Source organism: Drosophila serrata, unplaced genomic scaffold (assembly GCF_035046125.1).
Source record: "Drosophila serrata isolate PLE 108 unplaced genomic scaffold, ASM3504612v1 contig_160, whole genome shotgun sequence".
Lineage (NCBI taxonomy): Eukaryota > Metazoa > Arthropoda > Insecta > Diptera > Drosophilidae > Drosophila > Drosophila serrata.
This window is the reverse complement of record NW_028257058.1, coordinates 64,139-80,247: the sequence shown is the minus strand read 5'-3', so window position 1 is coordinate 80,247 and position 16,109 is coordinate 64,139. Positions and strand designations below refer to the sequence as shown.

The window sequence follows — 16,109 nt, the reverse complement described above, 5'->3', positions numbered from 1 at the left end:
TTAAACCACCATTCTTTTCTCTTAGTTAGTAACATTCTTTCGAACTGTAATTTTTTCTGTCAGTCTCATCGTTTTTGTGCTGCTTATCGAGCGGATTTTGCTTTCAAGCCACTTTTAATTAGAGATTAAAGTTTCTTATCAGGCCTTTAACTGCAATTCATGTATGTACATAAGCATATTCGTAAATGTTCACCAAATATTAGGAATGTTCAAAGAAATCCTATTTGTTGTATAAGTTACTATTATAGATATTTTCATATTCGTCAATTTTATTAATGGTCACGAAAATGTATATCACAAGTTTTTGATTTTCAAGGTGCGGTCGCACTGTTCTTTAATTTCAGAAATAGGTGTTTCTAATTGACACTTAATGGTTAAAATTAATACCAAAAGTATTACAATATTTGTATACCATTGGAAAGAGTACTATATGCTTAGTTGGAAGTTTGTCAATTCAGTGAAAGAAGCATATGTATGTGCTACATATGTATACATAAATTAATAATTAAAACCCGAGTCTTTTCATTTGCCCGGCTTGTACGCAAACTATCTGAATGTAAGTTTGCAGATAGTCCTCCTTCAATTCTCATAACTTCTCATAACAAGTCAGAACGCACCAGATCAGATAAAATAAAGTAAAAAAGAAAACCCGGTATCGAAACGTCAGTGAATTAAGTTAGGGCCAAATTACCTTATGACACAGCTTCCCAAGACTCAAAATAATTACTTCGATGGTCATAAAATAATATTTCATATGTAGAAATGGAAAATCAACAAAATAAGTTTTGAATCGCCCCAGTTAACAAAACCATGGATTGAGACCCGATTAATCATCAAATAGAAATAGAAGACCTTGGGGATAGGGCCCGAATAATTTTATTGTAAACAAGCTGGCCCGGCGAACTTTGTCTAGCCCCTAATTAATGCTTCATATAACCCCAGAGTGATAATAAATAGCAGTTAATTTAAATTTCTATGTAATTTATTTGAATCTTATCAGTTGAGAGCGATATGGTAAACTATTTTTTTCCGGCGCAAAAGTATACAACGAAGACGGTTTTCCAACACGGGAACTTGCTACGTACAACTGACCATGCGAAAAACAGGCATATTCAAAGTTAATTCCACATTCTTCTAACGATTGGAAGTGCGATTTATTGTCATCGCAAAAGTCAACCAAGTGAGAACTAAGTCCGCTTTTATTGAAAAGAAGATAATTTGGAATTATTTGAGTTCGTGGGATTAGCACTTCCACTCTTTTCTTGCTGATCGTTGCTTAAATTATATTGTGCATAAGATTTTTGAAGGACAACAGAAACCATTGCACGATTTCGCTTGATTCAGATATGGCAGCATGATTCTCATTGAACCTTTAGCTGTAAATTATGCGGAGGAGTTTGCTGGCAAATCATGCGAGTTCAAAAATTCCGTCCACTAAAAGGCCGATTTCAGACAAGCCTTTACCTCATGGGCAGCAGGGTCAACCTGTGCATATTGGGTTCTAAATGTATTTCATTCGGCAGGTTCATCTTGTGTTTGATTATTACGAATATTCACTTGCCGATGCAGCACGTACATATATACATATTGTATGTACATTTCACTGGCTGCTATCACAGTGGGAGACATGCTTATGATATTGTTCATCAACACCAAGAGAGATAATTGAACAATGTGTGAAAAACATATTTGAGACTATCAGATACGATGCGAGCACCAAGCTAATCTATATACATACATACATATATCTTGATTAGCATCAACCATTTAACCATGTAAGTCTGTCCGTTTATAGAAAGCTAGACTCGCGGTTTTAGTTCTCCTTTCTAAGTTCACTTATCCAGCTGCCATATCTGCCATGGGATCTGAAAATGTTTAGAAAAAACTAAGTTTTCCAGTTTTTAGCATATTTTCAACTTGATTGAGATAAAGCCATTTTGTGTTATTTTTGAATTTAATTTAATTTATTAATATCGGACTATAAGATCATATTTGTGGTTGCCATATGAACGATAGAAATTTATAAAATTAAATATGATCCTTTTTTCAAATTTCAACCTATTTTCATTTAACTTGTAATATGTTTATTTTCATTAGTGGTAAATTCAGATTACCTGCAATACCACATGCCATCCTTTTGATGTCCACTGTCATCAACAATTCATCAACGTGCCGACTGCGTCCGCAATCGTGCCAAAACCGACTCTTTCTCGGTTGATGAAACTTTGATAAAAAATGGTCGAAACACATAGGACTGCCATTAGTAAAACTCGGAATATATATTCTTTTGCACTCTCCCTTTCTCAATTCTGTACATAGGCGGGGTAGGTGTTTGCATTTTAAATTTTAAATATGTATATGTATGTATTGCATCTGTCTAAAAATAAAAGAAAGGTTAAATTGTGAAATTGTGGAAATATAAAGGTAACCGTAGCAAAACTTAGAGTAAAAATTGAAAATTAAGAACTCAATTTTACAATTAACAATGAATTCTATTTTTAAAATGAAAAAAAAACAAGACAAAAAAATGTTGATGAAATGATTATAAATTTATTGTTGATGAATTATTAATGAATTATTGATAAATCATCGATAAATTGTTGATTAATTGATTGATAAATTGTTGTTGATGACAATCTAAGATATGGCATTTATATGGAAATTCATCGATGATTGACTGTTGATTGATCGTTGGTGAATTACAGATGAATGGTACTGCAGGGCAAGGCCAGATCGAATCACTGCATCAAATAGCTCTCATTGAAATAATCGGGAAAGAAAAAGTTAGGAGGCTTACTTTAGTACGCCACACCAATTTTTGTATACCTTGCAGTTTGTAATTGGATTATTAAAAATACAATAATTTTTACGTTTAAACAAAAGAAACAAGAAAGGAAGCGAACTTTGGCACGCCGATGTTTATATACCCTTGCAGATAAAACTTGGATGACTAGGAATTAATACAGTATAAATTATATGTATATACTTAAGTTAAAAAAAAATGAAGGTATGCCTGCTTTTATTACTTTAACCAAAAAATATTATATTTACAGTTTTACATTCACAAGTTTGCATTTTTCTCTACATCTAATGATCGTTAGACTGGCAAATATATGAAATAGTAGTCCGATTAAAAAAAAATCTCAAATTTGATAAAAAACTTTTGAAAACTGAAAAATTTTTTTTGTATTAATTTTTATTATTTTTAATTGTATTAATTTCTCGATCGCTTCAATGCAGCTATATGATTTAGTAGTCCCATTTTCATAAAATTTTACACAAAATTGTAGAATAATGTAAAATGGCTATCGACGGTCGAATATTGTAATCGGTAGGCGTTGTTAGTATATTTAGAGTGACAAAAAATACTAATGGATTTTGAGCCCAAGTGTGTACGGGCAGTTTATTGTTTGCGATTTTTAACCGCCAAAATTGTGATTTTTTTTTTTTGAGCGAGAGAAGGAGGACACACTGCGGTGAGCGCGAGTTAGAATTAACTGGAATGTAATTTTAGCTTAAATTTATTTTTCTTCAGAATAAAACGTGCGTGCGTCATATTAAACTATTGGCCTCGGGCCAGATGTCTTTCTAAATGATAGAGTCGTCCGATCCGGCCCGTTTCGACATATGTATATACGAGTGAGAGTATATAGAAGACTAACTACAAAGTTTCATTCAGATAGCTTAAAAACTGAGAGACTGCTTTGCGTAGAAACGGACAGACGGAAAGAAGAACAGACGGACAGACGGACATGGCTAGATCGACTCGGCTGTTGATCCTGATCAAGAATATATATGCTTTATATGGTCGGAGGTGCCTCCTTCAGTGCGTTGTAAACTTTTGACTGAAATTATAATACCCTGCAAGGGTATAATTATAACTTTTTCAGTTTTCATCAGATTTTCATCAAATTTTCTTCTTTCCTCTACATTTAACGATCGTTTTTATGGCACCTATATGATATAATCGTCCGATTTTTATTAAAATTGACACAACATTTAAGACTAATATAAAGTGTCCATATCTCAAATTTGATCAAAATCTGTTGAAAACAAAAAATGTTATCATTTTTAAATGTATTAATTTCTCGATCGTTCCTATGGGAGCTATATGATATAGTAGTCCGATTTTCATAAAATTTTATACATAACTGAAGAGTATAATAAAATGGCTATATTTAAATTTGATCCAATTCTATTGAAAACTGAAAATGTTAAAAAAAATTTTTGTAAAAAGATTCCGAGCATTCCTATGGCAGCTATATGATATAGTCGTCCGATGCGGCCCGTTCTGACATATATACGAGTGAGAGTATATAGAAGACTAACTACAAAGTTTCATTCAGATAGCTTCAAAACTGAGAGACTACTTTGCGTAGAAACGGACAGGCGGACAGACGGACATGGCTAGATCGACTCGGCTGTTGATCCTGATCACGAATATATATACTTTATGTAGTCGGAGATGCCTCCTTCAGTGCGTTGCAAACTTCTGACTGAAATTATAATACCCTGCAAGGGTATAATTAAATGGCGATTGCGCCTGCTGTCACTTTTTTCAAGCCAACTAGGGTATTACCCGTCGGGCGGGGCTTATTTCCCTATTTGCTAATTTTTATTAAATATTACTGCGGGAACTGAAGCATTATTTTGGCCGCAAGTCAAGTATAGCCGGATGCAAATACAAATAAAAAACTAGCACTGATCGAAGCTGACAGAACACGGAAGCATTCACAAGCAAACAAAAGTCAAAAACGGCTGCGCGACTGCCGCCGCGAGCTCCCAGGACAAGGAGGGGTTAAGTTATCCGCTTTTCTGACGACGCTGTTCTCTCGCGCTTCGGATAGCTCAGCTTCTTCGTCTCCTCTGCTTTTTGCCCAGCTTTCTCCTCTCCCCTCACGGCCTGAACAATTTTGCGATGAACACCCAAGGGCTGCCGATATTCCAAAACGAGAAACGTCCCAGTAGTGTGCTTATTTTAGCACTTTTTCCTATCACTTTTACCATAAGTTATTTTCCACAATAATTTATTATTATTAAGCAAATTTTAATTTTTAATCTGACGACTATATTATATAACTGCCATAGAAACGATCATTAAATTTAAAGAAAAATGCAAAACTGTGAATATAAAATTGTTACTGTAAAACTTTTAATACAATATGTATGGGTTGGTTGCTCAAATTATTATTGTATTTGTTACTGTAATATAAAACATGGAAAATAATGTATGAATATACTACAATATTGCAGACTGCATCCATCAGAAAGACACAGACACTTTCTGTCCCTACCAAAGCAGGACCCAACAGCAGGGCATTTGTTACACTCGCACCTAAGTACATACATATGTATGTATTTTCTTGTCCGATTACACGCACATTCTTTAACATAACTCTGATTTTTTGGCGAGCACGATATAAAAAGTAGCCGTTAAACTACAGGCCTCACTGAGAACACACCTAATACGAAATGGACCTTAAAAACACGCCTCACTTAGCCTATAATTTTTTAATTCTGCCCTTTTTGCATTTTGAATGTTTTGGATAAGCCACAGCTGTTCGCTCAGCTGATACTGGATGGTGAATTGTGAATGAATTTAATGGGGAATTGGAGTTTCTCCTCTGCCAAAAATTAAAACTGATTCACACAGATGGACTGTGTGGGACAACTGACTTCTCATACAGTCTATTCGGGTTAAACTGTTTTACCACAAAATTCTATTTTCATTTCAATTCATTTATTTCATTTAAAACATGAACAAAGATGGTTAAAATGTTTCCGGAAAAAAAAGGAAAGAACAGTGCTCTCAAAATGTATTAAACAAAAAGTTACAGCATAATTTATTTTAAATAGATACAATTCGGGAAGATTTAGGACAAGGATGTAACTAAAAATACTGTCGAGTTATTTTTCTGTACTTTAAGCTTTAACGCCTTTCATATATGAATTGTTCTAATCCATGTCCAAACGGAGAAATTTCGATGCGGCAAAACCGTATGAGCTGCCCGTTTAACACGGTCTTATAAACGGCCATCATATGGGTCAACTTAGTGGAAACGGGTCATTAGTATACTATTGGCAATGTCAATAGCTGATTTATGCACTACAATATACAATACAAATCGATACTGTTGAGAAAAATAACAAATCGGTATATCAATAATAGGATCCAAGTGGCGTTTTTTTCCTGAAGTAATAATTAAAAATTTTAAATAAAAATTTAAATTTACGACGGCGCTGAGGTCTATTAATACAATGTTATAAAAATAAATCATTACCAAGAAAGAGATATTTCACAAAATATTTTCATGGAGTCCTTGAATCATCATAAACCGCAACCAAAAGGTTCTTCAGATACTATTATTGGTATCAAACATGGCAAAGTTGCCGAATTAGTTGGCAATATACAACAGCAAAATTCAGTTATGAACAGGAAAACTGCTCCAACAATACCACCAAAGCCACACAAAAAACGAACTGAAATGCCCCAAGTATGTGAACATTTTAATTTGTATTTATTTATTATTTTTTAATATGATATATATATATGTGAATTACAGGTTCCTTCCAGTAAGCAAGTGACTTGTTCTCGCGAGCCATTATATTCCCAGCCTCTTCTGGGAACGGATAACCCTCTACTTTTTCGAAAACATCAGCTACATTCTTCCGAATTTAATCGTAACGAAAACACATTACTTAATGCGAAGAAGACATTAGATAATCCGGATATATTGGAACAGCAGTTGGAAGCTTTAGCTTATCACAAACTTCAAATGGAAAGGAAGGGTCTGTTAGGAATGCCAATACACTCAACATCAATTCTTCCTAACTTATCACCGAATTCGTCAAGCAATTCTGAAGTATATACCAATATTACTTCTGAACCTTATAGGAGAGGATCCCGCTTTAAAATTCCAGATGCAAACGACGCAGGTAATAATTGGTCTGCCATTATTTTATTTTGCATTTTCAATGGATATGGGCAAGTTATGATTTTTATTATTTATTCTGATATTTTCATACTCGGTATAAGGCTACATATATTCTAAAGTTTCGTTTTAGAAAATTTAAAATCAGACAAAAACACTCATAACGAAGTAAGAAACGAGTGACAATGACACCTTCAGCTTTAAAGTTTATAATATCTAACTTTGTGACGAATATATGCCACATTAACAAAAAAACAAGAAAGAAAGCTAACTTTGGTACGCCGAAGTTAGATAGAACTTCGATATATTAATAAATATATATAAATTATATATATTTATGTTCAAAAAACAATGAAGTAATGGTTGCTTTTATTTCATTTACCAGTTTTGCACTTTACTCTATATCTACCCATCCTTTGTATAGAAGCTATATTATATAGTCGTACGATTTGTATAAAATTAAAATTGAAATTTAGACCAGTTTTTTTGAAAATTGTTCGATTGTTCCTATGGCAGCTATATGATATAGTTTTCCGATCCGGCCCTTTCCGACATATATATAATACTCTGCACGTCGAAGTTTGCATATACTTGCAGATTGCAATTTTAACATTAATACAATACAATATAAATAATATATATTTATATCAAAAAACATCGAAGTAATGCCTAATTTCGTTACATTTATATATACCTATATTCAAAAAATACCTAAGGTATATATTCATTTTTATACCCTTGCAGACTATCATATAGGTGCCATACAAAGGATCGTTTGATGTAGAAGAAAAATGAAAATCTGTGAATGTAAGGCTGCAAATATAATATGTATAGGTGAATGAAATGAATGCAGGTATTACTTCATTGTTTTTTAACACAAATATATATAATTTATATGGTATGGATTCATCTTCAGTTTGGTCTATAACCGAACAATGAATCGTTTTACGCTCCCAAATCATTGAATTTTATTAACAAAATGCGTGCTCTGTTTTGAAAGTTCACCGTCTGTTTCTGGTCAGTTCAATTGACCCACTGAAGCGCCTCATCGGAGTATTGTAACTTGATTTCGCATCAAATTTAGATTTTTCGACATTAAACCACTTTGCAGGTTGAGGAGGTTTCAACAAGACGTTGCCACATGCCACACAGCACCCGTAACAATGGAGATATTGAGTGGCCAGTGCTTGGTCACTTGGCCGTATAGATCGTGCGATCTTTACGACGTCTTTAGACTATTTTGGTATGGCTATGTTAAACCTTATATCTATTCAGTCAAGCCCGCTTTAATTGACGCATTGCATTTATTCGTGAGATAGCGGCCAAAATTGGACTAAGCGGATGGACCATTTGAGGCGCAGTCGCGGTTAACATTTGCATGAAAAAATCTTCAAACATCAAATTATATGGACCGTACTTTCTTCTCAAATAAAGATTTCATGCATTTTTCTGAATTTTGATTTTTTTTTTAATTTAAAAAATCAACTTTTAGTTAAATTTATTGTAAAGTACGCTAGAAAATGTTCTATACGGAACCAAAGTCATGCTGAGTATTATAATTTTATTCAGATGTGCGCAACGCAGTGAAAGAGTCCTTTCCGACCCTATAAAGTATATATATATCGTTGATCAGCATCATCAGCCGATTTGATATAGTCATGTTTGTGGATCCTTTTCTACGCAAACTAGTCTCTTAGTTTTAAAGCTATCTAACTGAAACTGTGCAGGCCGCTTTCCTACATTTCGCTGCTTTTCTAAAAAATACTTTGATATAGGACTTAATTATTCTGAAATTTCGGTTTTAAATTTATGTAAGTCGAATGTATATATCATAAAATATCAATTAAAACAAAACATATTTATTATTTTCATATATATTACTTATTATTTGTTAACATGTTACAAAAACAAGTTTTAGAAAAAATAAATATTAAAAAGAGCTTTTCTAGCGACTGAAGCTTTGTTTCTCTTCTATATTTTTTCTTTCAGAGTCTTCAAACCAGTTGCTTTCGGTGTGCACTAACATACACTCGGAAGATATTGACAGAGAGGATGATGTGCCACCACCTCCAAGTCCTGTTAGCGCTGTTAGCTCCTCTTACAGCGAGCTAAGACGTGCGTCGTCTAATGTGTTCAACAATAAGTCTTCAATGGATAAATCATTACAAAATAAATCGAATTCAACAAGTCAACATTTGGCCAAAACATACACCAATCAATACCCGATCCAACAATTAAAGGGTACCGTCAGTAAGGTATGCAGTGCTTTCAATCCTTACGGCAGTCCATGTAATACAAATGAGCAGCGAGAGCGTGCGAGACTTTTAAACAACCTTTTGGTTATTGTATTTATAAACAAGAAAGGAAACTAACTTCGGCACGCCGAAGTTTATATACCCTTGCAGATATAACTTCAAACACAAGAAATTCATTCAAATAAATTATATATATATTTGTTAAAAATCAATATAGTAATGCATGCTTTCATTTTATTCACCTATACGTATTATATTAACAATTTTAGATTGATTTAGATATAAAAGTCGTCCGATTTTCATAAAAACCGAATTAAAAAAAACGGATATATCTTAAATTATATAAAAATTGGTTGAAAACTAAAAAAAATTATAATTTTTAATTGTATTCATTTCTAAATCTTTACTATGTCATCTTTATGATATACATAGTAGTCCGATTTTCATTAAATAAAAAAATAATATATATAAAATTGCTATATCTGAAATCTTTTGAAAACTAAAAAAGTTAAAATTTTTTTTTTCTAAAAATTTCCTGATCGTTCCTATGGCATATATACAAGAGTATATAAACGACTAACTGCAAAGTTTCATTTAGATACCTTAAAAGCTGCGTAGAAACGGACAGACGGACTTGGCTATATCGACTCGACTGTTGATGCTGACAATCTGACTAAAATTATAATACCCTGCGAGGCTATAAAAATATATATACCAATCAAATCGTATCGCATTAGAAAAGGGTGGTAATTTTATATACCTTGTATTATTGCTAAGTGCCAATTGAAAATGTTTGTAATAGGCAAAAGGCATCTTCAACCCCATAAACTATATATATTCTTGATCAGCATCACCATATGAGTCGATCTAGCCATGTCTGTATGTCCGTCTTTGTAAAAGCACAGATCCTAAGTACTATAAGGGCTTAAACTATGTTTAAATTTAGCCAGGCTCATTCCCGCTCCCGCAAATCAAATTCTCATGATAACTAAGCTATAATCGTGAATTTTGGTTTAAATGTAACATTTTCATAGAATTTTTAAACCGATGCGAAAATGTAGGTAAAAACTAATAATATGTTAAATATGGGTGTTAAGAAAACAGTTTTCGCTTTAATATATATTAGTATGGAATAATAAGACTTTTAGTTTTTCTTGAATTTAGGCATAGACGAAGTGAACTTGCCATCTCCATGTTTCTTTTAATTCTACCCACAGTACTCAACTGTAGCTGTAGGATATACATATATATTTTTTGATTGTTTCTATGGGAGTAATATGATATAGGCGTTCGATCAGGTCCGTTCAGACTTTTATACAAGTGAGAGAGAATATAGAAGGCGAAATACAAAGTTTCATTCAGAGAGCTTCAAAACTGAGAGACTTGAAATGGAAAAACGGGCGGACAGACGGTCGTGGCTAGAATGACTCTGCTGTCCACCCTGTTCAAAATATATTTAATTAAATGCTGGAACTCTTTGTAAGTTAAAAAAAAAATCGTTTATTTTATATTAACAAAGAAATTGCAAGTATTGAAGAACACCGACTAAATAGTTTTAAACTTAACTTATTGGTCTGCATTGATTGACGTTCAAGCCTCTTCCTCCAGCTTTCTTAGATATTGAGTGAGTTTAAAGAGTTATTGACTTAGATTGTCATTGATTCTTCTCTTGGATTTTGATCTTAGCTTGCAATTTAAGATTTTGTGGGAATGTGACAATTTGGTGAGGGCTTAGGCAATTAGTTTACTACCGGATGTTTATTCTACTGTTGGGGACCATCTGGAGTTTCGGGTTACATCCAATGTCGGGATCTCTGGATATAATCCGGTAGCTTTGGCTTAGGGTTTCACATTGCATTGCATTAAAACTGTTGCTGTGTGGATTTACAATTATAGGGCAGCATGGGGTGTGATGTTTACATAGTATGTGTGTGCTTATAATTAGGCATGTGTTTAAGTCTATGGGACGACTGATGGATATATTTTGTCGGAAATAAAATTATAATACTCTTCAAGGGTATAAAAATGCACTTCTCTGGTAAAATATTCCGCATGAGCACAGTGATTTGGTCATACTGTTTAAATCAGCATTAGATACAATGCATTCCGACGACCACAAAACCATTACCAGATCAATAAAAAGAGCCGCAGGAAGCCATGCAAGGCAATTCAATGCTCCCACAATAAATGAAGTGTCAGTGGTCATTTTTGGCCAAAAGGTGCAACCACCGGTTATTATTCTCACAACTGATGAGATTCAAATAAATTACATTGAAATTTGAATTATCTGCTTTTTATTACCACCCTGGGAGCGAGATAAAGTTCGCCAAGCCCGCTTGTTCATAACTGTCAACAGTTACAGTTTTAGAATCTCAGTTTTGCATTCTACACTAAGTTTAAATATAGTTCCTATGGCACCTATATAAAATCTTCCAAGTTATTCCGAATTCCGTTTTACGTTTCTTTCTACAAAATTTTAGACATTTTCTATGAAAGAGTATACACTACTATATGTATATTTTTTTTACAGAGCTCTTCCACATATGATTCAATCTATGAACCTATTAACCCTCGTCCATCTGGAGATCATTTTCCAAGGGATTGTAGTAGTAATTTATATGGTTCATTTATTAATGACTGTAATTCTCCAAATATTTTGAAAAATTCCTATGATTCTAATGTGCCAACTGAGGATTATACAGTCGGAAACACTGCGTATCAGAATAAATTGAGTGTCAGCAACTATATTTCGGAGGACTCGTCGATCGCAACACCCCAAGAGTTCGAAAACTATGGTAAGAAATTGATAAATACATCCCTTATTATTAATATATTGTAATAAAGTATATTAAATACCTTGTAAGTGTATAACAATCAGTCGTTTCCGACATTTTAAGCCGAGGTGATATATATAAGTTATATAAATTCCATTTTCTATTATTTCAGATTTTCGGTTTTAATTTAATTGATATCAGACGACTGTTTCATATTCTTGTCATATCAATATAAAAGGGATAATTAATTTAAAAAAATATATGTATCTATTTCAACGTATTTAATTTTTTTTATATACGGTGTATGTACATATTTAAAATCTAAATATAATATGAAAAGTTTATTTCTTTTTTTTTTTTTTAATTGATAAAAAAACGGCTGTAACATTGTTATAATCTATTAACTACCTAAGAATATGGCTGTTTCACGTTATGTTATAATATATTATTAATGAACAATTTCTTTGCCGAAATTAGGCGTTTCTCTGTGAACTAATTGTAAACTGCATGGGTAAACAATGTGCGGAGTGCAAAAACTGTCATCTTGTTTCCTTTGTAATATTCATGCCCTTGCCGGGCATTATAATTTCAGTCAGAAGTTCGCAACGCAGTGAAGGAGTCACCTCCGACCATATAAAGTATAAATATGTTCTTGATCAGGATCAACAGCCGATTCGATCTAGCCATGTCCGTCTGTCCGTTTCTACGCTAACTAGTCTCAGTTTTGAAGCTATCTGAATGAAACTTTGTAGGTAGTCTACTATATACTCTCACTCGTATATATGTCGGAATGGGCCGGATCGGAGGACTAATTCATATATGTAGCTGCCATAGGAATGATCGGAAAATTAAAAAAAAAAAATATTATAACTTTTTTAGTTTTCAACAAGTTTTTATCAAATTTGGGATATAGACATTTCATATTTTTCTACAATTTTGTGTAAAATTTTATGAAAATCGGAAAAATCATTTAGCTTCCATACGAACGATCGAGAAATTAATACAATAAAAAATAACAACTATTTCTGTCTTCAACAGATTTTTTCTAAATTTGAGATATAGCCATTTCATTATTTTCTAAAATTTTGTGTACATTTTTTTGAAAATCTGACGACTATATCATATAAGTGCCTTACAAACGATCGTCAGATATAAAGGAAAATGCAAACTTGTGAATGTAAAACTGTAAATATAAAATGTATAGGTTAAAGAAATGAAAGCAGATATTACTTCAATGTTTTTTTTTATAAAGGTATGAAAAATGTATATTGTATTAATTTCTAGTCATCGAAGATCTATCTGCAAGGGTATATAAACTTCGGCGGGCCGAAGTTAGCTTCCTTTCTTGTTTTTTTTTTTTGTAAGATTTTAAGTAAAAGGGGTTTTCACTGCGTTGCAAAAATAAGGTATAATATTCTACAACAATGTATTTATATACATTCTAACTGTCTTTTTTTTAGGTAGGTGCGTCAAATGCAACTCGCGCGTTTTGGGCGAAAGCAGCGGCTGTACGGCAATGGATCAAATCTATCACATTTCTTGCTTCACCTGTTCGGAATGCCAAATCAATTTACAAGGCAAACCATTCTACGCTTTGGATGGCAAACCATATTGCGAATATGATTATCTCCAGACCCTTGAGAAGTGTTCCGTTTGCATGGAGCCCATTTTGGAAAGAATTCTAAGAGCGACAGGAAAACCATATCATCCGCAGTGCTTTACGTGTGTTGTGTGTGGTAAGAGTTTAGATGGTTTGCTTTTTACTGTCGATGCCACCAATCAAAATTATTGCATCACTGATTTTCACAAGTAAGTCACGAGAATTATTATTTGTTACAGAAAATGTGTTTATTTTATAACCAATATAATCTAGGAAATTTGCCCCACGATGCTGTGTCTGCAAGGAACCAATTATGCCAGAGATAGGTCAAGACGAAACCGTTCGAGTTGTGGCTTTAGATCGTAGTTTTCATCTCGAGTGTTATAAATGTGAGGTAATCCCAAGCTAAAAATCATATCTTTATATCCTTGGAGGGTATTAAAATTTTAGTTAGAAGGGAGTCATTTCCGACCCTATAAACTGTAAATACAGTACGTATAGGAGAATGTAACGATCATATTGGAATATTATATTTTCTCTTTCTTCGCTTAAGTTCTGTGCATACACTTTTTGCTGGCTTACATGTCTTGTGCGGCGGTCGATGTTCTTTCGCACGTCGTCCTTTCGAACTATAACCTCAAATGCACGTTCCACATAATTAACACATTTCAACTTACCACCTTAAAGACAATGCCTGCACTTTATTTATTTTGTTTCCAATTGAAATGTTAGGAAACGACTACTAGATATATTGGTTTTTAGTAAATTATATATATTAGCGATGGATATCCCGCTTTTCTTTCGAACGGGATAAAATGTATCCTATGTCCGTCTCCTGACTCTAAGCTACCTCCCTACCAATTTTCACCCAAATCTATTCTGCCATTCTTGAGTTATAAGTGGTGTAACAGACACCTTTCTTTTAGATATATATAATTTAATTTAATTAAATTAATTGTTTGACTTTAAAATGGTAAAAATACAACTTCAAAATCTATTAAGTTATAAGTGATCAGGGATCGTCGTTCTTTGGAGCAAATTAACTTAGAGGTGAAGAATCTTTTCTGTTCTTTTAAGGGTCCTAGACTTTTTTTGTTCATTTTGTTACAAATTACATTTCAAATTTTTTTGTTTAATTTTTTGGTGTTTAATCTTTCCTGTTAGAAGAAGTGCATCAGTATATGTTTCAAGTACACAGTAACCGTTCTGATTAAAAGTATAAACAATATCGAACTCTCTTTTTAACCCTCTATCGCATGAGGATTTAAATAATTCATTTGTAAAAATACAACTTTATATTCTTTAAGAATAAAAATATTCCTCTACAAAAATGATCGAAATTGGAAATTATGAAATGCAAAAAATTTCTAAAAATTTAATTCGAAATAAAATCGTGCAAAGAAATGAAATGGTAACTAAGCTTAGTGTATTATCACATTAAGAAATTATTTAAAATGAAAAGCCTTATAAGGCCTTGCAGGGTATTATAATTTTAGTCAGAAGTTTGCAACGCAGTGAAGGAGGCACTTCCGACCATATAATCTACATATATTCTTGATCAGGATCAACAGCCGAGTCGATCTAGCCAGGTCCGTCTGTCCTTCTGTCCGTCTGTCCGTTTCTACGCAATCTAGTCTCTCAGTTTTGAAGCTATCTGAATGAAACTTTGTAGTTAGTCTTCTATTTACTCTCACTCGTATATAAGTCGGAATGCGCCGGATCGGACGACTATATCATATAGCTGCCTTAGGAATGAATTAAAAAATAAAAATAAAATTATAAAATTTTCAGTTTTCAACAAAATTTGATTAAATGTGAGATATAGCCATTTTATAGTAGTCTTAAATTTTGTGTAAAATTTTATGAAAATCAGACGATTATATCATATGGGTGCCATACAAACGACCGTTAGATGTAGAGGAAAAATGCAAATCTGTAAATGTAAAACTGTAAATATAATATGTATAGGTGAATGAAATGAAAGCCGCTATTACTTTATTGTTTTTAACTTAAATATATATAATTTATATTGTATGGATTCCAAGTCATCGAAGTCTTATCTGCAAGGATATAAAAACTTTGGTGTGCGGAAATAAGCTTTTTTTCTTGTTAATTGATATATTTAATTCAAGTTTTTAATTTCATGTAATAACGATTTCCTACACTTAATAGGATTGTGGACTTCTACTTTCATCTGAAGCTGAAGGCCGTGGATGTTATCCACTCGATGATCATGTGCTCTGCAAAAGCTGCAATGCTAAACGCGTTCAAGTTTTGACCAAACGAATGACATAGAAATATAATTGTCCAATATACATTTAATGTATTTATTTTAACTTTTTATCAGCGAATCACTTGCCATTTCCAACAAGCTTATAATAAATAATTTATTTAATATTTATAATTACAACTTTAAACTTGTATCTTAAATAAATAAATAAATAAATCATCTCTAAATTTCCAGTTTTTCTTATGGCCCTTAGAAAGATATTCTTTCCTTGAGTCTTTCGCTGCGAAAAACAAACAAAAAATTAATAGGACAAAAATA

At 32.8% G+C, this 16,109-nt stretch overlaps 1 protein-coding gene and 1 long non-coding RNA gene across 3 annotated transcripts; one reads left to right on the top strand and one right to left on the bottom strand.

The window, feature by feature from the left end:
* Window positions 1-960: 960 nt before the first annotated feature.
* Window positions 961-3,286, bottom strand: LOC147644533 (uncharacterized). Of its 2 annotated transcripts, none has more exons than XR_015270257.1 (3): window positions 3,052-3,286; window positions 2,115-2,377; window positions 961-1,865 (listed from the first exon to the last, which is right to left on the bottom strand). It is a non-coding gene; the product is annotated as an uncharacterized LOC147644533 (long non-coding RNA). The 2 variants fall into 2 exon arrangements; XR_015270258.1 differs by lacking the exon at window positions 3,052-3,286 and adding an exon at window positions 2,704-2,752.
* Window positions 3,287-5,604: 2,318 nt separating this feature from the next.
* On the top strand, window positions 5,605-16,018 carry Zyx (lipoma-preferred partner zyxin). Its single transcript, XM_020954273.2, has 7 exons — window positions 5,605-6,494; window positions 6,564-6,936; window positions 8,922-9,187; window positions 11,718-11,982; window positions 13,422-13,770; window positions 13,835-13,955; window positions 15,734-16,018. The coding sequence occupies exons 1-7, from the start codon at window positions 6,312-6,314 to the stop codon at window positions 15,854-15,856; spliced, it is 1,680 nt and encodes a 559-aa protein (XP_020809932.1). The 5' UTR covers window positions 5,605-6,311; the 3' UTR covers window positions 15,857-16,018.
* The last annotated feature ends 91 nt before the right edge of the window (window positions 16,019-16,109 follow it).